The sequence below is a fragment of the Rhinatrema bivittatum genome, chromosome 2 (genome assembly GCF_901001135.1).
Source record: "Rhinatrema bivittatum chromosome 2, aRhiBiv1.1, whole genome shotgun sequence".
In the NCBI taxonomy this organism is placed as follows: domain Eukaryota; kingdom Metazoa; phylum Chordata; class Amphibia; order Gymnophiona; family Rhinatrematidae; genus Rhinatrema; species Rhinatrema bivittatum.
In genome coordinates this window covers 76284065-76306534 of record NC_042616.1, presented here as the reverse complement: position 1 = coordinate 76306534, position 22470 = coordinate 76284065, and the positions used below count along the sequence as shown (strand labels likewise).

General features: G+C 43.7%; 1 protein-coding gene across 1 annotated transcript in view; it reads left to right on the top strand.

The window, feature by feature from the left end:
• Positions 1–21074, top strand: part of GHRHR (growth hormone releasing hormone receptor) — a 137564-nt gene extending 116490 nt beyond the window's left edge. Inside the window, exon 13 of the mRNA XM_029587025.1 lies at positions 20949–21074. Coding sequence (XP_029442885.1) covers positions 20949–21074 — 126 coding nt within the window. The remainder of the gene's footprint in view (positions 1–20948) is intronic.
• The last annotated feature ends 1396 nt before the right edge of the window (positions 21075–22470 follow it).

Genomic DNA, 22470 nt, shown 5'->3' with positions numbered 1-22470 from the left:
AACAATAGAATAACTCAAGAATATATGCAATAAGGACAAACAATCCTTAATTGTGAAGAAGGGAAAGGAAAGCCAGTGATCAGTTCTGGTTTATGATATTTTCCCATCAATAAGCAGGCTGAATTAGCCTTGCTGTCTGGGACGTCCACTAGAGGATGGCCTCAATAGAGTTTTGCTCTGTACGGCTGCGTGGCTGTTCTCTTTCTCTCGGTCTCTTTTTTTTCACGTTGCGAGCCGCACATGGGGCTTCACAGAGATCCTCTTTCATTTCTTTACTCTGGGCTTTTTTGACTGCATTTTTCTTTTTTTCTCTCTCAAAAAAAAAAAAAAAAGAAAGCATTTTTCAATGCTCCCATGCCTCTACGTTCACTGTGATTCAAATTTTGCCAATGTGGCAAAATTATGTTGGCAACGGATGGCCACAATTATTGTTACCTATGCCTGGGCACGGATCACGACCAAGCTAACTGCCAACACTGCGGCTGCATGTCCCCCCAGGCCCAGAGGTCCATGAAGATCGCCAAACTGTGAGAGGAAAGCTCGGACCGATGCTCCTCCCACTCTTCTCCGGGGCCGCTCTCGGACAAGCCAGCCAAGGCCTAAAGGATTTCCTCCTTATAGCCCCCAGGGCCATCGGGCACATTGGGTCATGCACTGGAGGTGACGGATAGACCCCTTGCTGTGGCAAAGTGGCAGGTGTTGGGATATGGGCCGCACAGACTCACAAGTGCATCGCAGGAAGCCTCAAAGCAAGTACATGCTCCAAATGAGGAATCTAGATCAACGCCATTGGCACGGTAACCGGCGCATGTGTTGGTAGTGAAGCCCGCAGACGATCGACGCAGAGATGCTTCAGGTGCAACCGACGCTTTGGCGCCTTTCTTATCGCTTAATGCAGGAAGCCCTGATGCAGTCAATGCAGGAGAAAAGATCAACAAATTCAGCAACACCCAAAGCACAAAGTCTGAAACACTTGGTGCCCCAGCCTACAGAGCCTCAGCAGTACAAGAGGCCACCAGTGGAGGAACAAGGCTTCCCACCAAGAGAGCTTCTTGTTTTGGGGATGTCTGACATTGAGCCCCTCACAGAGCACCTATCTTCTAAATTATCAGAGCATGTATTCTCGGACCTTTCCTCCATCTCCAAATGTAAGATGGCTTCTCCTCAATTGCAAGAGCCCCTGCGAAAATGGCACAAGTCTTCCCAAAGGGAGGTGCACACAGGACACTGCGTCCAAGGTCCACCTTTGGACATCCTCTGGGCGGCAGCCTCCACCAAGGGCAGGGGGCAACAGATAGTGTTGGATAAGGCTATCGCAGGCCAGATTTATCTATATATTTATTTATTTAAACACTTTTCTATACCATCATTTAGTAATGCACCATCACAATGGTTTACAAATAGGCACGTAAATACATTTGGTTTGGTTTATAAATTATTTAGAAGGTGCCAATAAATTCAGATCTCCAAGATCCTTTCGCAGTTCTTCCGTACCTGGGAAAATGCATATGAGGGTCCATCTAGTCCTTCCCAGGACTGCCTACCATGACCAAATAAATCACCATTGCAATCTCTGGGGAACACTCCCCAGCAGAGCATCTAAGCGAGTATCCCCCTACATTGTCTCAACCAGATTCTGCACCAGAGGACTCCCCCCCTTCCTCTCCAGGGTCCTCCATGGGGATCCCCTTGGACCCACCTGAGAGGCATCCAGAACCCTCCTCTCCTCCAGAAGACCTTTCTTATTCAATAGTTATGGAGAATGTGGGGACTTGGCTGGGTGTCAAGACAAAGAAGATCCAGGACCCTCATGCAGAGGTTCTGGGCATTCTCGAAATATTTGAAGTTCGAGCAGAGCCCACTGCCTTGCCATCCTATGCTGTTCTAGATGCCATAATGGCAAAGAGTTGGGATTCCCCATTTTCGGCTCATCCCACCTCTAGGAAGACTGACCTGAAGATCAGGATGCAACAGTTGCCTTATTACAGTGCAGTGCAACTTCCCCATGCCTCGGTGGTTGTAGTTTCTGCAATGAAGTGGTCCAAGAAGACTCGCCTCCATTCCAACACCCCACTGGGCAGGGATTGTAAATATCTGAACGACTTTGGGAAGAGGACACCAGGTAAGTATGCTGAGCGTGAAGATACAGAAGCACAAATTTAATATAACTCAGTACCTGTATGAGTGCCTGCAGTCCTTGAAGCCCCACCTCATCCATACTGCCTTGGATGGGGCTCCACCACAGCTATTCACAGACCTGGAGGAAGGCCTGCGGCATCTACTGCGAACAATTTATGAGGCCGTTGATTGTCGGCCCGAACGTTGGTGGGAGCAATTGCGGCCTGACGGCTGGCCTGACTGAGAGCTAGCGATAATCATGAGGATGTCCATGAGAAGCTTGCAGATCTTCCATGCAAGGGAGATAACTTATTTGGTGACAAGCTACAGGCGATGGTCTTGCAGCTAAAGGAACAGAGCTGTCCTCTCTCTCATGTCACTGGGAGAGCAGCATAGAGCAAGTAGACGGTATCCTCAAAGCTACTGTCGCCTGTATCAACACAGGTGTCAATTCCGGGTGTATCCCATCTTCCACCCACCCATCTACCAGCCAAGTAGACAACAGACCCAGCAGCCTCCTAGCTGCATCAGGCCACAGGCATCATGGCAACAGAGCCTGCCTCAGTCCACCGAACCCAAGAGCTAGCAAGGTTTTTGAGCATAGCAAGGCTGCCACTACAACCACCAGTGGGGGGAAGAATATCTTTCTTTTACAAGTCTTGGGAGGTGATCACCTCTGACCATTGGGTATTCAGCATTGTCAAAGAAGGCTACTCCCTCAACTTCAAAAGCAACCTTCCCTTCCGCATCTGGTCCGATGCCCAGGGTTCAGACACCAGACAACCCTGCTCCAGGATGAAGTTCAGAACCTCCTCCAACACCGCTCAATCCAGCAGGTGCCCATTCACGAGTGTAACGAAGGGTTTTACTCCCAATACTTCCTCATCCCCAAGAAGAAAGGGGGGATCTGGACTTACGGGCACTCAACAAATTTCTACTGAGAGAAAAATTCAAGATGACGTCTCTCAAGTCTATTCTGCCTTTCCTTCAACCCAATGATTGGATGTGCTTGTTGGACCTCAAGGATGCTTACTCCCACATTCCAATGTACCCTGGGTCCTGGTGTTACCATGTTTTCAGGTAAATGCCTGTCATTACCAGAACAAAGTCCTCCCCTTTGGACTTTCGTCCACACCCAGAGTGTTTACGAAGAGTCTAGCAGTAGTGATGGCCCACTTGAGGAAAGAGGGCATTCAGCTGTTTCCATACCTGGATGACTGGCTAATAGTTGCATCGAGTGCTACCCAATTACAATGACTCCTTGTCTCAATAATCCGATGCCTGGAGAACCTGGGGTTCCTAATCAACTACGAGGTCCAACCTCTGAACCATGCAGGTGCTCTAATTCACTGGAGCATTGATAGACATGACAGTGGGAAAAGCATTTCTACCACTGAGACACTTCAAACCTTAGCAGCACAGCTCTCACACTGCAGCCGCCCTTCTGTTCATCGGATCCTGATACTGCTAGGCCCCATGGTAGTGACCATATATGTGGTTCCTCACACTTGCCTCCACATGTGACATCTACAATGGGGTCTCAAGCCTAATGGCGGCGGCCATCCAGTGCTCCTACCATGTGACAGGAGCCGGCCAATGGCACGGATACCCTGTCACATGGTAAGGGCAAAGGGCCATCGGCGCCATCTTTATGAGTGGCAGCCGATGGCCCGAGAATGGGAGATCGCTCCCGGGACCACCACTGGACCACCAGGTAATTTTAAAATGTTTTGGGGGGATCGGGAGGGTGGGGGAAGCTAAGGGGTCATTTTTAAAGGGTCGGGTGGGGTTTTTTTTTTATCGGGCCATCGGCACCATTTTTGAGTGTCAGCCAAAATGGCGCCGATGGCGTGAGAGCGGGAGATCGGTCCCCGCACCCCCACTGGATCACCAGGTACTCGTAAAAAGTTTTGGGGGGAGTTCGGGAGGGTGGGAGAAGGTAAAGGATTAGTTTTATAGGGTCGGTGTGGGTTTAGGGGTTATTTTGGTGTGCCGGTTTTCCCGCGCCCTCACTGGACCACCAGGTACTCGTAAAAAGTTTTGGGGGGGTTCGGGAGGGTGGGGGAAGGTAAGGGGTCAATTTTAAAGGGTTGGGCCTCACTAAAAAAAAATTAACGATTGGTGGAGATGTGAATCGGAACCGATTCCGATTCACATCTCCACCAATCAGATTTTTTTCTCCCTTCAGCTGAACCCGATCGTTAAGACGATCGGGCACACGATTCACATCCCTACCAATGAAGGTCTTTAAATATTGGCGTAATGTGATCAGATCTTTTAGTTCCTGTTAAAAGTCTAGCTGCTGAGTTATGTAATAGTTGTAGTGGTCTTGTCACATTCGCTGGTAGGTCTAAAACATCAAATTACAATAATCTAATTTTGACAAAACAAGAGCTTGTAAAACTGTTCTAAAATCTTTTGGAAATAAGAGAGGCTTCAATCTTTAGTACATTCAATTTAAAATACCCGTTAATGATTTTTTAAATGTATGCTTTCAGTGTGAATTCACAATCAAGGAAGATCCCAAGATCTCGTACCTCCAGGGAAATGGGATAATTTTTGACAGCTTCCTGAATTTCAAGTTCTTTTGACTGGGTTAATTTAGGTGAGATATATAAAATTTCAGTCTCTTTTGCAAGTTATAAAACAAAAAAAATTAGGGTAGGTTGGTAGAAGGTTAGGGGTCAGGGAGGATAGGAGAGGAGAGAAGAGGGGGAAAGGTAGGAAGGGTAGTTAGGGGGAATAGGAAAGTTCACTCCCAGTCCGCTCCTTAATTGTAGCAGACTGGGAGGGAACTGGAAAAAAGTCGGATCGCGTTGCCATGTGTATTTAAAAAAATCCCCCCTGCATGCGCGAGTGGGGCGCCCACTCACCGATACAAAATTGGGTGCGCATGTGCACGCGGGCATCAGATTTTATAACATGCACATGTCGGCAAGCGTGCTGTGGGAGCCACGCGCACATGGATGCATGTGTGGTTTTTTTGTTTTTTTTTAAATGTACCCCATAATGCAGATTCTCAAAGACAGCATATGTCAATCACTAAAATCTCAAAATATTTTTTTTCCTTTGCTATCTGATCTTATTTTTCTAATTGCTTGGTCTCAGCCTTTTTTCCCACATTCCCCTTCTAGGTCTTTTCCTAATTTCTTTTACAGTGTCTCTAATTTTTCTTTGTTTCTTCTTTCTCCACCTGTCTTGTTTTCCTCCCTCAAACACACACACAGGCTCTCGCTCTCACATGCTGTCTCTTTCTCTCTCACACAGGCTTTTAATTTCACATATTGTCTCTCTTTCTCTATCTCTCTCTCTCACACATACACACCCACAGGGTCCCACTCTCACATGCTCTTTCATGCACATACACATAGGCTTTCATTCTTACTTGCTGTCTCTCTCTCACCCACAGGAGCTCATTCTCACTTACTGTCTTTATCACACTCTCACACAACACACACACAGGCTCTCATGCTCAGATGCTCTCACACACATACCCAGGCTCTCACTCTCACATGCTCTCTTTCTCTCTCTCTCTCTATTACCCCCCCCCCCCAACAGACTCTCACTCTAATACGTTGTCTCTCTTTCACACACACAGGCTCTCATTTTCACATGCTGTCTGTCACTCATACACAGGTTCTCAACTCACTGACACACTCTCTCATTCTCACACATACACACACATATACAAATGCACCCAAGCATTCTCTCATCTATTCACACACACTATCAGGGCCTCGGCCTCCCCCTTGCCACTGGGCCTCCTCATCTCGGGCCACTATGGGATGAGGTCCACGATGGCTCTGCTGCCAGGCCTCCTCTTCTCAGGCTGCCATGGGATGGTGGCTTTGATCTTGTCAGGGAGCCAAGAAATTGAATCTACGGTGGCCCTGCCACAGGAATAGATGTTTCCCCACTTCTCTGTGCAGACCGATGTGCCTCCTCCTTCCTGTCCACATGGCTCTGGCACCTTTTTCTTAAAGGGCCATTTGGACAGGAAGGAGGAGGAGCATCCAAAGTTTTTGGGTGTTGGCATGAAGACCTGTCGATTCCTTCAGAAATCTGGAGCCTTCAGGCCAAATGGAGAGCTCCCAGGTATGTTGATAATTAAAATCAGCAATAATTATGGCCCCCACTACCACACCTCTCAGAAGAATCCTATAAAACACATAATTAGACAACATATTTTTACATCTTAAACTAAGTTTTGGCAAAAGCTTACGTGGAAGAAAAGATTGCTAAAGAGGTAAAATGAGGTGATAAAGCATTTTTCAGAAATTTATGAGAAAGGGGAAAGGTCAGAGATGGAATTGTAAGAATGAAAGAAGATGATGAAGAGCAGTGGGTGGAAAGGGATAAAGAAATACTAAATAAATACTTCAGTTTGGTATTCACTAAAGAAGACCCTGGAGGAGGACCAACACAGTTTGGCAAAAGTATAGATGGGTGTGGGGTAGATATTACCTCCTTTACAGGAGAGAATGTTTTGGTGGAACTTGCAAAACTGAAAGTGGGCAAGGCAATGGGGCCAAGTGAGATATGTCCCAGGATATTAAGGGGCCTCATTTATTAAGCATTTTTCCCAGAGACAAATAATGGGTGAAAAGTCTTAGTAAATCAGGCCCTAAGAGAGCTCAGGGAGGTGACAGCAGGGCCACTGAAGGACCTATTCAATAGATCTTTGGAGAAGGCTGGTTGTGGAACCGCTTCACAAAAGTGGTAGCAGATTGGTGGTTGGAAATTACAGGCTGGTTAGCCTTGCCTCAGTGATGGGAAAATTACTGGAGACTCTACTGAAGGAAACTGATGTGCCTCAAACAGGATAGAGACCTCAGGGTGATAGCGTCTGGTGATCTGAAGGTAGCTAAGCAAAGCAACAAGGCAGTAACGAAAGCCAGAGGGATGCTGTGCTGCATAGACAGAGGCCTAACCAGCAGGAGAAAGGAAGTGATAACCGCCTTGCACAGGTCACTGAGGAGGTCTCATCTGGAGTGCTGTGTTCAGTTCTGGAGGTCGTATCTGAAAAGGAACAGAGAGGACAGAAGTGGTCCAGAAAAAAAGCAACCAAAATAGTGTGGTGTCTGCACTGAAAGACATGATATGAGACCTGGGGACCTAAATATTTATACTCAAGAGAAGAAGAGAGGCAGGGAATATGAGATACAGACTTTTAAAATCCTGAATGGAATCAGAAGTGCAGAAGAATCAAACTTTTTTCCAATGGAAAGGAAACTGTAGAACTGGGAGTCACAACAGGAATAACATTAGGAAATAATGTTTCACAGAAAGGGTGATGGATGTCTGGATTTAAATGCCCTCCTGGTGAAGACAAGAATGGTAACAGAATTCAGTAAGGTGTGGGATAAACACAACCGTTCTCTACAGGCTAAAGGATGGAAATGAAGAACCAAGGTAATCTGTGGTAACCTTTCTTGTAACCTTTCTGCACGGGGATTTCCTGCACTGAACAGCAGTAATAATTCTAAACAGAACCTGACTGAGAGAACCTGCATGCAACCCTAAACATCTGTTGGGCAGACTGGATGCACCCGCTTGGTCATTATCTACCATCATTTATTTACTATGTTACTGTGTTACCTGTTTCCATGAATAAATACACATTATACAAATAAGTTTCAGAAATCATGTCAGTGTCTGATGAATGTGTGGCATCAGTTTTTTGAGGGTAAAGTGCAAACAAAAAAAAAAATCAAGAAATACATTAATTTAGGGATTAAAAGAAATTCATACTGTATTGGTTATGCAGCATACATATCTTTTTAAATAGATAAAGAAACTGGTTGAAGATCATCTCTGAAATGTCTGGCTGGCCTGGGTTGACTGATCAGAAATAGGATGTTTCCCCCTTACCACTCACCATAGGAAAAAACTTTCTAAATATACTGTTACTTCAGCAACAGTGACACAAAGTCCCTCCATTAGTGGATTCCTTCAGTCCGATACAATACAATGCGCTCAGCTGAGCGCACTGTTTAACCCGCGGTTGGTTGGACGCGCATTTTGGACATGCGTCCACAACTCCTTACACCATAACAGGTTTAGCGTGCCCAACCCTTCCCGAAACCAATAGCGCTCATCACATGCAAATACATGTGGATGAGGATATTAGCTATTTGCCCCAATCCACGCATTTTAACTCTCAGAAATTAACGCCAGCCCAGAGCTGGCACTTATTTCTCAGCAGCTCAAAAAAAGTGTACAGAAAAGCAGAAAATACCACTTTTCTGTACATCTTCCGACTTAATATCGTGGCGGCATTAAGTCAGAGGAACCAAAAGGTGAAAAAAAAAAAGTGTGCCGGCAATCTGCTTAGGAAAATGAACTCTCAATTAACGAGCAGCCATTTTCCTAACCCATGATTGTGCACGTATAATTGAGCGTCCATTTTCCTAACCCGCTGACAGCTACCTCTCCTGGGTGTCTGCTGCCAAGGAGGCGCTAGGGGTGCGCGTCCAGGAGAGGGGGCTGGGCGCGCGTTGGGAAAGCGGCCGCTGAACACTCAGTGCCCGTTTTCCTCGCGTCTCTATTGTATCGCGGCCTGTTGGTGAAGTAAAACAAAACCCTGCCAAAAGTCACAGAAGGTAATGAAGTGCTGCTATCCTCCCACCAGCTGGAGGACAGCTTGAAGGAAGGGAAGGGAGGGCTCATCCAGGGATCCAGATGGGGAGAGGGAAGGGGAGGGGATCATCTTAATTGATTTGTCTTTTCCAAACTAAGCCCCACCTAATGAGGATGCTCCCACCCTATAGTGTTTTTGGTGCATCTGTGCTGCTTTGCTCTCCTTTCTGTCACAGTTCTTCTTTATCTACCAACAATTTTCTTCTTTGTTCATTCTCCATAACCTCCATAACCTCCATAACCTCCTCATCAACCGGCTATCCGAAATAGGCATCTCAGGCCTAGCCCTACTATGGTTTAAATCCTACTTATCTAACAGAAAGTTCTCCGTCAAGATAGGAAACGCCAACTCCACACTCTATCACTTGTCTCAAGGTGTCCCACAAGGCTCCTCCCTCTCCTCCACCCTTTTCAACATTTATCTCACACCTCTATGTCAGCTCCTCACAGACCTCGGCCTCAAATTCTACCTCTATGCAGATGACGTTCAAATCGTCATTCCCATTCACAACTCTCTCTCAGATGCCCTTGCCTTCTGGAACACATGTCTTGCCAACATCAATGACTTCCTCACCAACATCCACCTCGCTCTAAACTCCTCCAAAACAGAGCTGCTCCTTATCTCTCCTCACCTCCCTCCCAAACCACCGATCTCCAACGATCCAGCTTTCAACGTCATAACACCCCAACCCACAGTAAGAGACCTTGGGGTTATCATAGATCAACAACTCAATCTCAAAAAACAGATCAACTCCATCCTCAAAGAAGGTTTCTTCAAGCTTCACATCCTGAAGAAACTCAGACCCCTCCTCCACTATCATGACTTCCGCACCGTCATCCAAGCCACCCTTTCCTCAAAGCTGGACTACTGTAATGCCCTCTTCCTTGGCCTACCCTCCTCCACCACCAAGCCCTTACAAATGCTCCAGAATGCCATCGCCAGGGTCATCACCAACTCAAGGAAAGCTGATCACATTACCCCAATACTCAAAGAACTCCACTGGCTCCCCATCGCATCCCGAATTCTCTTCAAAATTCTAACCATAGTGCACAAGTCCATCCACTCGCACAATTCCAATTGGTTGGATGAACCCTTTCGTCCTATACGCACTGAACGACCCACTCGCACTGTCAACAAAGGCACCCTCTCCATTCCCCCTTTGAAAAAAGCCCACCTCTCCTCTACTAGGGACCGTGCACTATCCATTGCAGGCCCTAAACAATGGAACGCCCTCCCTACCACTCTCAGGCTAGAGCCATGTTACGCCAAGTTCAGAAAAAAACTTAAAACATGGCTCTTCCGACAAGCCTACCCTGATTAAGTACACCGACTTCTGCAAGTATCTTGCCTACGCCTTGTATATTCCTGTAAATAGTCCGTTGCAGTTTTTATTTATTGCTTTAATTCCTCCACCTCCTGCTCTTTGTATACTCCTCCTTGTTCGCCCTCCCTGTTCATTGTAATTTCTACCTTTAAAGTTACATTGTAAACCGGTATGATGTATGCATACTAATACCGGTATATAAAAGTTTTTAAATAAAATAAATAAAATAAATTCTCTCTTTCCACCTTCCCAGGCTCTGTTGCAAAGCCATTTTCTCTGTTCTCTGACATGGTGAAGGTAAATATTACGTGACCAATATTATGGTGATGAGCGCATGACAAAATTAAGCAATTAAAGAAAGAATGGCTTAATCTCTGCCGTCTCTCTTCACTAATTAATGAATGATCAGCGCCATGCAGAGGTCTGAGCTGAGATTAATCCTGTTGGCTACTGTAAACCCAGAAGCACTGATCTCTCTCTTTTTTTTTTTCTCCAGATTTTCTATTGTACTTTCCGCATTTGTTCCTTTATTCTAGGGCTTTTTCTCTGTGTTAGCTAGCAGTAAGGCAGACTAATTTATCACCAGCATTTCCAATGTTGAAATAATGTTTGAATTTGGAAGCATTTTGAAGGTCAATAAAAGATGAACACCCTCTGTCTGCAGATCCTCCCCTCCTGCCCTGCCTCAGGGCACTGAAAACCAGGGGATGTCCCTGTTCCAGTCACTGAGAAAAACTGAAGGAAAGGAAAGAAAAAAAATAAGACAAAGGCAACTACAAAAGAACATTGCTTCACCCCGTTTTCTGCAGTGCAACCCATGTTGTCGAATTATTTAGCTATTTTGCTTCTGTTTATGTGAGGGATGGCTGTGGTTTCACCTTGGAAGCAAAGCAATTCTTCAGTTACCAGGCCAGAGAAATACTAATTGCAGTGGAATAGGGCCCTCTAGTGCTTCCAAAGTAATTTGCAAGAAGTTTAAATATTTATTTTCAGGAAGACTTTGTTTAATCCTGTAATTTCTGTCCTCAGTCTGCAACACCCTCAGCCAGGACTTGTTTTCCAGAGAATCAAACTGTGCAAAGTAACTTGGCTCTCGGGCCAAACGCATGTAAAATGATGGTGTGAACATTAATTGTGGATATCCTGAGATCCAGATTTGATTGAGGGTCTTGAGAGCCAAATTTTTGTGAATGATCAGTTCAATGACTCTTTAAAACAAGAATATTAAATTCTGCTCCTCAAGCAGTGCAACCAAATCAGAATGAATGGTCATGAAGCTCATTTGCTTACAATGGCTCAAATCGGAGGTTAATTAGCAAAGTTTGGCTATCCTGAAAGCTTGACCCATTTACACCACTTTGTTAACCCTACTTTAAATATAAAATGCTATACTTTGATTGCTTTTTTTATGTGCAGATTCGAAACATTTGTTTTGATTCACTGAATCATTTCAGAGGTCACAGTCATTCAAAAGGTTCATTTGAAATGAAAATAAATGTTTGTTTTCTCATTTCATTCCGATTTTGTTTTACATTGAAATCAATGGGGGAAGGTCTCATCGGCTTCAATATAAAAGAAAAAAGGCCGGGTCCTGGTCCAAGGCTCACGTTGTCAAGGTCCAGGCCTGGGTCTGATGCTCAGCGTGAGGTCACATAGCTAGGCCCTGGTCTGAAGCAAGAATTTGCAGCAACAGAAGAAATTAGACGTTTTATTTTGATTCCTCTTTTTAAATCACCTTAATCAAGTCATTAGAAGAGTAACAACAAGCTGATCATGATTGTGTTTGTATTTTAGACCTATATTTTTCACATATTGTATATAAAAAAAAAAAAAAAAAAAGAATGATGATGATGAAAACTAGTCTAAAACTCACCAAGATATTCACCAAAAACTATTAAAACAAATGGTGGATGGAGGTTTTGTTTTGTTTTTTTTTACCTGGGATTGAAGTAAGATTCTTTTTGAGCTATTCTAGCCATAGCATCAGTATTCTGAGGTCTTTTTTTCTCCTTTTTTAAATTTGCATAAAAGTCTGTTAGGTGAAGTCCTGTTTTTTGGTTTAATATTCACTTCACCAGTCTGCTTTATTTGTTTGATTTAAAAAAATAATTTTTGGACAAGTTCCTGGAGGAGAAGTCAAAAAACTGTTATTAACCAAGTAGACTTAGGGAACAGCCACTACTTATCACGGCATGATAGCAGCATGGGATCTATTTACTGTTTTGAATCATGCCAGGTATTTGTGATCTGAATTGCCACTGTTGAAAACAGGATACTTGGCTTGATGGACCCTTGGTGTAACCTACTATGGAAAATTCTTATGTTCTTATAAGTTAGTGACATTTGCAGACAATTCTAGCACTGGAAAGTACCATCTTTTACTAACTTACCCCTAGACTTCATCAAAATGCTATAAATTTCACATGAATAATGCCAGTGATAAAAAAGGGGTGGGGTTATTTTTGAGTTACTGCAATGTGGGGAGGGAGGGAGAGAGAGAGAGACTATGAGCTGTTCATATTAATCTATTTATACCACTATAGGAGAGTAATCTAGTAATTTGAGGTGAGGTTTTGGTGGCGGCCTAGGGTTCGGAGGCAATTTTACATGCACAGTTGGATGTACAAACAGCACAGTACACATTGGTGAAGACTTGATGTGATTTGGAATAAGAAAAGATTCACAAAGATGAGATTTCTACAATGTACTCTTGCCCTAGCTTGAAGACCTCTCTACCTGGGCACAGCTTAAAGCCAGAAAAAAAGGTGTAGTTATTTCTAGCGTGTTATCGTGCGTTATGCTATCAGACGCAATGTTAAACATCCCTCATTTTCATAAACCCTGCCCAAACTCCTCCACTTTGACTACATTTTCAGAATTTGCATTTGCATAATGCGATGCGAAAAATAATGCATGCATTAGGGTGTTATTGCGGGCGTTAACGTCCTAACGCTTTTTGATGAATGACCCTATAAGTGAGCCAAAGTCTATTTTCCCGCTTCACAAACAATTCTAACTCTGGCAAACAAATACTATCATTTATTAGCTCAGAGAATCAAGGTATATTTTCCCACTATACAGATAATTCTAACATTGGCAAATCAATCCTAACCTTAAAACTAGCAAATTATATCAACAGCAGTTTAATCCTTTAAGAATTGTTTTTTGTCTCAAGATTTAACTGCTTCTTCCTAGCAGGTCCAAACTTACCATCAGCAGATTCCTCGGTCAGCACTCCCTCTGGCCTCTGAATGCAGTGAAAAGTGCACACATCGCTCAATAGCGTGAATACTTTTGTCCTCAATGTTATCCAGACAAAATTTTATCTGGCAAGTTTGGGGGTGGAGTGGGGGATTTCTGGGGTGGAGCCGATAATCTGAATAAAGGGCTCATTCACTAAAGCGCATTACGCTATTTACCATATTATAGGGGCAAAAGGACAGGCAGAGGCATTTTGAAAAAATAGTGGCCACTGGGCCAGAAGCCTATTGGGTGCTCCAAGATCGCACATGAATATAGAGTTAATTTTGTAAGTAAGAAGGATGTCTGAGGGTGGGAGTCCCATCCTTCAAAGTCCAGTTCTTTTGATTGGATAGGGAGGGAGTTGGGGGCAAGGCCTATTGCCAATTTATAAAATGTATTTTTTAATATTTTGAGAAAAGGCAACCTTCAGAGCTGATGGGGGGAGGAGGAAGGGGAACGAGAGGGTCTATGGAAACCTCTGTTTTTTTATTATTTTCAACGGAGGGGTTTATACTGGCCTATTTGCCCCTTTATTGATGGCATCTCCAAAGATTTATCATCATGGTATTTTTTCATGTTGTATTTAATTGTGAGAAAAAAATAACACAGGAGTCAGAAAGCGGACTCCCATGGTTGGGGAAAAATACTGCAACTGAATGAGTCCCTAAGTTAGCCAGATAAACACTAGTTGTCAGTATTATCCAGATAACATAGCCACATAACTTTAGGATAGCTGAAGCATTATCTATAAGATAGTCAAATATTCTGACAAAATTAGACAGCTAGCTGTGTTGGACAGACAATAGCTAAAAATGGACCCCAAATGTGCCTGAAAAATCAACAATTCAATCTGGCTTTGTCTTGGAAATAGAAATAATGGGCCAGATTTTAGTACCTACGTGCAGGCGTAGGTTTGTGCATGCAATCCAGTAGTTTCACAAAACTATGGAGCTGATGTAATAAAACTCACGCCATATACGGGTGCAAAATGTTAGTGCCGATTTTTCTTACTATGCATGTTAAAAATATGCTTCCCTGCTCGATGCTCTAAACGAATAGTATGCAAATAAAACTGGTGCCAAAAATCTGTGGTAAACCAGAAAGCTTGCCAAAACTGGTGTTAAAACAGACCTACAGAAAACCGTAAAAAACGGCATTACTTTGAAAAATGAGACAGTGTCCTCTATTGGTTGTTAGAAGTGACCTAGCCGGACCTGAGGCGTGACTGGTGTGCACAAATGTCCATCTATTTTCTTGGACACTCCTCCTTGCATGGAAATAAACTGCAGCTTCTTCCAGGGCCATTTTGTGAGAACTCAGTGTTGTTAGGCAAACTCTAGAGTAAGAGCTGGAGGTTTTGTAGATGTTGGAGTTGGTGGTTATTCAGTTGCAATTGCTGGGTGTTGTTTTTGGCTGCTTGTTTTTCCTTCACTTTTTCCCATTGTTTTGTCTTTTGTCTATGTTCTTGAGTGAATCTTTAGAATGTATCTGATGTTGGTCTGTGATTGTCTGTCTTCTTTTTCACTTTTGTGTTTAGGTTCATGAAACAACAGACTGGGTGTTTGTGGCTGTGGAATGAATGGAGTGTGACAGAGGGGGTGTGAGTGGGACAGGTGGGTGAATGGTGATAGAGAGAATAGGAGAAGTGTGGTGCATGTGTTGGTGGAGTGTAGCCAGGGAGGGAAGATGGGGTGAGAGGAAAATGGTGTGTGTGAAGTAGAGAGTGCAGTTAGGGGGGGGGAAGGGGAAGAAAAGAAGGAGGAAGCGAGGAAGAAGGGAACAGGTAGTGGGAGTAGGAGTCAGGGAAGTAGGGACATACTCCAGTCATCATCTGGGAGCAACGAGCAGGCAGGAACCAGCAGCCAGCAGCTGGAGGAGAAGCGGCATCAATGCAATGTGTTTTTCATGGAGGAGGAGAAGAATTTTCTGGTTCAGTGTGTCTGCAAGAAACTCAGTGCACTCTTTGGTCGGAAGACATCATTGAAGAACAAGAGAAAATCTGGGAGAGCATTGCCAAGGATGTGAGTAGCCTATCGGTGACGACCAGTACAGTGGGTCAGTTGAAGCATCTCTGGTGGGTCACTAGGATGGCAGTCCAAGCCAATCTGGTGCTCATTGAGAGATTCAAGCATTGGATGGGAGAAGGCTCATTATGCTGGTTGAGGACCTAATCCTGGGGACTCTTCAGCAGGACTATTTTGCTGGTGTTCTTACTTGTAACACTGATACGGATTTTGTAGAAGTAGCAGGTGAGTATGGTGGGGACTGTATCCTGGGTGAAGAGGACTGGCTGAGGGGGGACAGAAGGATAGTACTTGTCTCTGATTTGTCTTTTATTATTTTCACAGATGATCATCAGCTGAAGGACACAGAGGGGCTGGACACAGAGGGTGAGGCTGAAGAGAATTAGCCAGCACCTCTGGATTCAACTCTGATGGGAATAGCAGAGCAAACACGTGGGCCCATCCTCAGGCCAGAGGTTTTCAGGCCTGTGTTTTACAGATGTCACAGGCATTGCCTCATTGGGCCAAGGATGCAGGGCCTGTCATAGGTTCCACAGGTGCTGCCTCCTTGGCTCACAGTGTGGAAATCTCTGGCCCAAGCATGACAGGCTTGTGATAAAATTGAATCACGCCAATGAAGAATCAGATCAGTCTATCATTAAAAATGTCACTTTATTAACTCGCATTCAAAAACAGAACATATTAAAATTTTTTTTTTTAAAAACAGGTAGATGATCACAGTGTGTATTTCTCCTGGCCTTCATTTTCCTTGGGCTTCATGCCAATCTGAGAAGAGACAAATGTTGGAGTTAGAACATTATCTCTTCCACACAACCGTCAACTCCTGTGTTGCGCTCAGGGGTGGACCCTTGTCCTGGAGCAGTGGAGAAAGGCTCCCTGGTAGGGAACAAGAAGCACCTGCCCCCAGGGGGCGGAGCACTAGAGGAGACAGAGGCTAGGATGAGCTTCACCACTGGAAGCCCGAGATCCCCCCGGGAGGCGCCCATAGGAACCCAGACCACTTGGACTTAGGTGGGCCTTGCAGGGTCTCCTGGAGAGATGAAAGTCAGGTGTGCCCACAGACAGGAGAGGAGCGTGGTCAGGTTCAAGATGAGGTCAGGTAGAGCAAGGAGGACCAGAACAGCGTAGGTGATGACAAGGCTAGGAACAGAGCCAGAATCTTGAGACGTGGTTGAGCAGACAGAGGTCAGAATCCAGGGGTCAGTCCGAGGAGTGGTCAGCAAAGCAGGGGTCAGGTTCCGGAGGTGAGATGAGGTCACAGGCAGGCTGAGGTCAGACGGCAGGCAGCAGGCAGATGAGTCTAGGAACAGGCTGAGGTCAGAAGGCAGGCAGCAGGCAGGCAGGTCGAGGAGCAGCCCTGAGTCAGAAGGCAGGTAGCAGGCAGGCAAGTTGAGGGTACTACCTGGGTAGACGGACAGACGAACAGGAACAGGAGGATGCTGAAGAACTAGGATGCAAGGACAAGGTAGGGAACAAGACTGGAACAAGGTTCAGACGCAGTGACAATCTAGCAAGATACGAACACGATTGCCAAGGCAAGGAAGTACAAGCAGGGACTTCTTTATATCAAGGAATCAATCAGGGCACGCCGCGGAGCTAGGACCCGCACTTGGCCCTACAAAAGGCCGGGCGGTCCGCGCGCGAGTGCATAGGGGTGTGGCCAAAACCACCGAGGACGCCGAGCTCCAGCATGAAACCCAAAGCATAGTGGAAGGCCCGGCGACAGCCACCTAGGGACACCGAGGCCTGGAAGAGCTCGCAGCTACTGCTAGGGAGGCCAACCCAGGATCTGCCGTGGAATCAGGGAGGTGAGCAGGCCCATGCGAGGGCTGGGCATGGACAGGGTGCGTAACATCCTGCCCTCTTCATGTGTTGAAATGTATCTTCAAAATAGTCCTTTCGTGGATTACATACTGGTTAAAGGACAGGAAACAGAGAGTAGGATTAAATGGTCAATTTTCTCAGTGGAAAAGGGTAAACAGTGGAGCGCCTCAGGGATCTGTACTTGGACTGGAGCTTTTCAATATATTTATAAATGATCTGGAAAGGAATACGATGAGTGAGGTTATCAAATTTGCGGATGATACAAAATTATTCAGAGTAGTTAAATCACAAGCGGATTGTGATACATTATAGGAGGACCTTGCAAGACTGGAAGATTAAGCATCCAAATGTCAGATGAAATTTAATGTGGACAAGTGCAAGGTATTTCATATAGGAAAAAATAACCCTTGCTGTAGTTACACGATGTTAGATTCCATATTAGGAGCTACCAACCAGGAAAAAGATCTAGGCATCATAGTGGATAATACTTTGAAATCATCGGCTCAGTGTGCTGCAAACAGAATGTTAGGAATTATTAGGAAGGGAATGGTTAATAAAATGGGAAATGTCATAATGCCTCTGTATCGCTCCATGGAGAGACCGCACCTTGAATACTGTGTACAATTCTGGTTGCCACATCTCAAAAAAGATATAGTTGCGATGAAGAAGGTACAGGGAAGGGCAACCAAAATAATAAAGGGGATGGAACATCTCCCGTATGAGGAAAGGCTGAAGAGGTTAGGGCTGTTCAGCTTGGAGAAGAGATGGCTGAAGGAGGATATTATAGAGGTCTTTAAAATTATGAGAGGTCTTGAAAGAGTAGATGCAAATTGGTTATTTATACTTTTGGATAACAGACAGACTAGGGGGCACTCCATGAAGTTAGCAAGTAGCTCATTTAAGACTAATTGGAGACAATTCTTTTTCACTCAATGCACAATTAAGCTCTGGAATTTCTTGCCAGAGGATGTGGTTAGTGCAGTTAGTGTAGCTGGGTTTAAAAAAGGTTTGGATACGTTTTTGGAGGAGAAGTCCATTAACTGCTATTAATCAAGTTGACTTAGGGAATGGACTCTGCTTTTACTGGCATCAGTAGCATGGGATCTTCTTGGTGTTTGAGTACTTGCCAGGTTCTTGTGGGCTGGTTTGGCCTCTGTTGGAATCAGGATGCTGGACTTGATGGACCCTTGGTCTGACCCAGTATTGCAATTTCTTCTGTTCTTATGCTATGACCCTGTAACAAAGCTCATTTCTCTTTGCTGTACTATCTGCATCTGTGGCAGATGCAAACATATTCGGCTCTGGCCCCAGATCTGGATCCACATCCAGATCAATGCCTTGCTGGAGGGTGATATTATGAAGTATGCAGAACACTACAATGATATTTCAACTTTCTCCAGCGAATACTGTAGTGCTCTTTCAGCATGGTCAAGGCAACAGAACCAGCTTTTTAAAATGCCAAATGTATTTTCTAGGACTGCTCTGGTTCTTGTGGCAGCTTGCTATACCGGATTTCCACTGCTGTATGTGGTGCATACAGGGGTATGATCAGCCATGCTTTGCAGCCATAACCAACATCTCCTGCTAAAAATTGGAAAGTGTGCACTATTGTTTTTGGAACCCACCCCAGTGTGCTTACATTTTAAATTTTCAACTAACGCTTTCAACACCCTTCCAGTGAGCTTACATGTGTGTGGAGTAGTACACATTTTGGCACCATGTACTAGAAAGCATATACTATTCCACCTTTGGTACCCACACCAGAGAACTTACATTTACCCATCTAGACAGGTACATTTGTTTGTATAGCGGAATAGTATGTCTTTTGGAACCCTGTGCCTGAAAGTGTGTACTTTTCCACTCCCAGAGAGCTTATATTTTAACGTTTTAGCTTACACTTTGGTTTGACTTCTATTTCAAACAACCTAGCAACCAGCCTTTGCCATATTTTCAGCCAGCACCAATGGCACAAGGATGAAGGAGTCTTGACTGCTCCTGAAAAACTTGTAGACAATATGGAGGATCTTCATGTACGCACTGCACACAACTCGTACATTCAGGGAGTGGAAATGCTTCTTGTTACGGTATGTCACTTCTCTCCCATGTAGAGCGGTGAGAGCGACATGGGTGCAATCGGTTGCCCCCATTACATTCGGCATACAAACTCTATCAAAAAAAGCATGCTTCATCTCCTGCCATTCTGTAAGCTGCAGTGGGTGCTTGATGTACTCCTTCACCCGTTTCATCAAAGCCCTCAGTATCTGGCTGAATTGCCTTGAAAACGATGACTGGTCCATATCGGCCACTACAGCCACTGTATTCTGGAAAGAGCCAGTGGCAAGAAAATGCAAGGTAGCGAGAAGCTTGAGCAAGCCTGGAATGTCACATCCATGATTGGTTAGAGAATCAATATAATCTCTGATATTTCTGTAAAGAGAAAGAATTACCCTGGTGTTCATGCTATACGTCTGCTCCACATCTGTCTCCATTAACCCTGGCAGTGTTGTCTTCAGTGAAATATCTGCTGCCTGTGTGCCCTTTTGCAAACAGCTTGAAACAGGGCAGCCTGCTCCTTTCTTCTTCAGCGATAAAGCATCTTCTTTCTCTCTTTTCCCTCTTTTTTCTTCACGCTAAAGCTTCTGCCACTGTAATTCTTTGGCTCATCTGCAAAATGTAATAAACCATCAAAAAACAAACAAACCCATATATAATCCATGCTTGGCACAGAGAAACTCAGAGAAGCACCTATACATAGCAAAACTCAATAGACTGAAATGGGTACCAGAAATGTGACTTAAGTTTGACTCCTGTCCTGACCTTGGCGTTAAATTTTCCATGATAAAAAGCTTGCACTAAAATGTCTCCCTGCTCTCTACATTGCCCTGTAATAGGTTCATTTAAATGCAATTTGCATGAACAAGTGCTAAGCATATCTTGGGTTTTTTAGCGCATGTTTTTTCTGTGCTAAAACCCATATTACTCTTCTCGAGTAGCCCGTTCCTATATACTTCCTTTCCTGCGTTCTTACAGTTCCTATTACTCCTTCCCCATGACCCTGTTTTATGTAATTTTCAACCTTTTGTTTTTGATGTAAACCGATATGATGTTCCCACTAATATCGGTATAGAAACTTAAATAAATAAAATAAATAAATAAATTATATACCAGTGCTGGTAAAACCAGTGCTAAAACTGGAGTAAAAACCCACTGTAGACGTAGCGTGGGTTATTGCATTGGATCTTATATGTATATACTGTATATAACAGATATATACTTTGTTGGGTAAATTTGTATAAGCTCCCTAACTGATAAAATATGCACATCCATTTTAGCCTGCACAAGCCAATCTCATCTTTAAAAACAAACTACCCTTATAGTTAGTGGTTTTGTGGATAAAAAGTGTGCGCTACTTTACGTTATCTACAATGGGACCATCTAACATGCACACTGTTTATTCATGTACACTTTTAAAAATTAAATGTATGCATATAGTTTTCTCTCCAATCACGTTATGCCCAGAGAGTGCCTCATTTTACTTAGGATAAAAGTATGCATATTATAAACATGGGCCCATAATGTCTTGTCAGCTGAAAATCCACTTAGGGAGATTCTGCCATTCTAACTGTTTAGCCTTCAATTTTACTTGCAAAGTTCTCAATTAAGGCTTTGAAAATGTATCCCTAAATATATCCCAGAAACCACAATCATGAAAAACTGATATCAATCATGAGGCATGTTTTTCAGTCTCAGCTTTTTCTTTTTCTTTTCTGTAAAGGTTCAGGCAGAGATTAGTCGGAGATGGCACAGCAATCGCTATGAACTGACACCAACATGGCCGAAAAGAACTAGGTGGATACCTCCATCCAGCTCGGCAGTAAAGATTACCACATCTGTGTGTTAATAAAACAGTTCAGACATTGAAGCAATTCCTTTCTCGAAAATGAATATTGCAACAGGCAATGTTATCAAAATGGGCATGATGGAAAAGTTATTGGAGACATCACCAATTAAATTATGAATGAGGAACAATGTGCATCTTTCCAAGAGCTGCCTGTTCATCATTGCATCCTCAAATTTTTCCTATGTGAATTCATGGGTCGCCTGAGTAGAGTTCAGGTCAGATATGATATGATATATCAAAGAGCAAGTACATAGTAATGACAGTATCATCAAATCAGTGTTGTGTACAGGCAAGCAATGTCACAATATCATAAGACAGGCAGGGTAACACAGGTACACATACTGTAATGTCACAAGTCCTATAGATGATGTTACAGAGCAGGCAATCCATGTAATACCCCAAGTATATGTGGATGCAGGGCTAGTATACAGCCTCAGAGGCTCACACTACAACAGGCCAGGTATACTGTATCACAGGGCACTTAGATATATCACAAACAAAACTCTGCTGTATCTAAGGTCAGCATATAGTATTACAGGACACCAATACAATTTCACAAAATAAGTATAGAGTATTAGGGAGAATGTAAATAGTATCAGACTAAGTGTAGTGTAGAAGAGAGCAGGTAAACACAGTACTTACAACTACATGATAAGTACAGTTACTTGTATATACTAGCACAGATATAGTTAGTCATAAGGCAGCTATATTATATTACATGAAAGAAATATAGTACAATTAAACAAGTGAACAGTATAGTATCACTGAGTTAGTTTTCAGAATCAGTGAATAATATAACCATACCATAAAACAGAGCAGGGATAAGATGTCACAGAACAGCCATATTATATCACAGTGATAGCATACAGTATCACACAGCAAGTTTATTACATCTCAAAACAAATATACATACTAATAGGCCTATGTAATAAACTTTAGCTTGAACATTAAGGCTCTCTTATGCATGCTAAAAATGCACGCTGTACAGGAAGGCAACATCATGCATGTTAAAGGGTTTTAGAAAGCAGTATATATAAAAATGTACTGCTTTTTATACATATAGATATACATATACATACATATACATATGTTGTGTGTACATATAAAAATGTTCATATGTGCACATGAACAAGAAGGAGTACCATTTGCAATTGAGGAGTAACTGAGTTCCCACCAAATATTGTGTAATGCTCACCCTTTATGCTATTTAGTGAGCTCTCTCTAACCGAATGCTATTTAATACCTACTTCAGACTGGTGTTAACTTCCTAACAGGAGTCTATTACTTAGGGGATGCTAAATAGCATGATCATGCTAAACTGAGCATGCTCTTAAGATGACTCAGCTAACTCAAAATCAAGGGCCTGAAAAATTAAGGCCATGGACAGGAGATAACC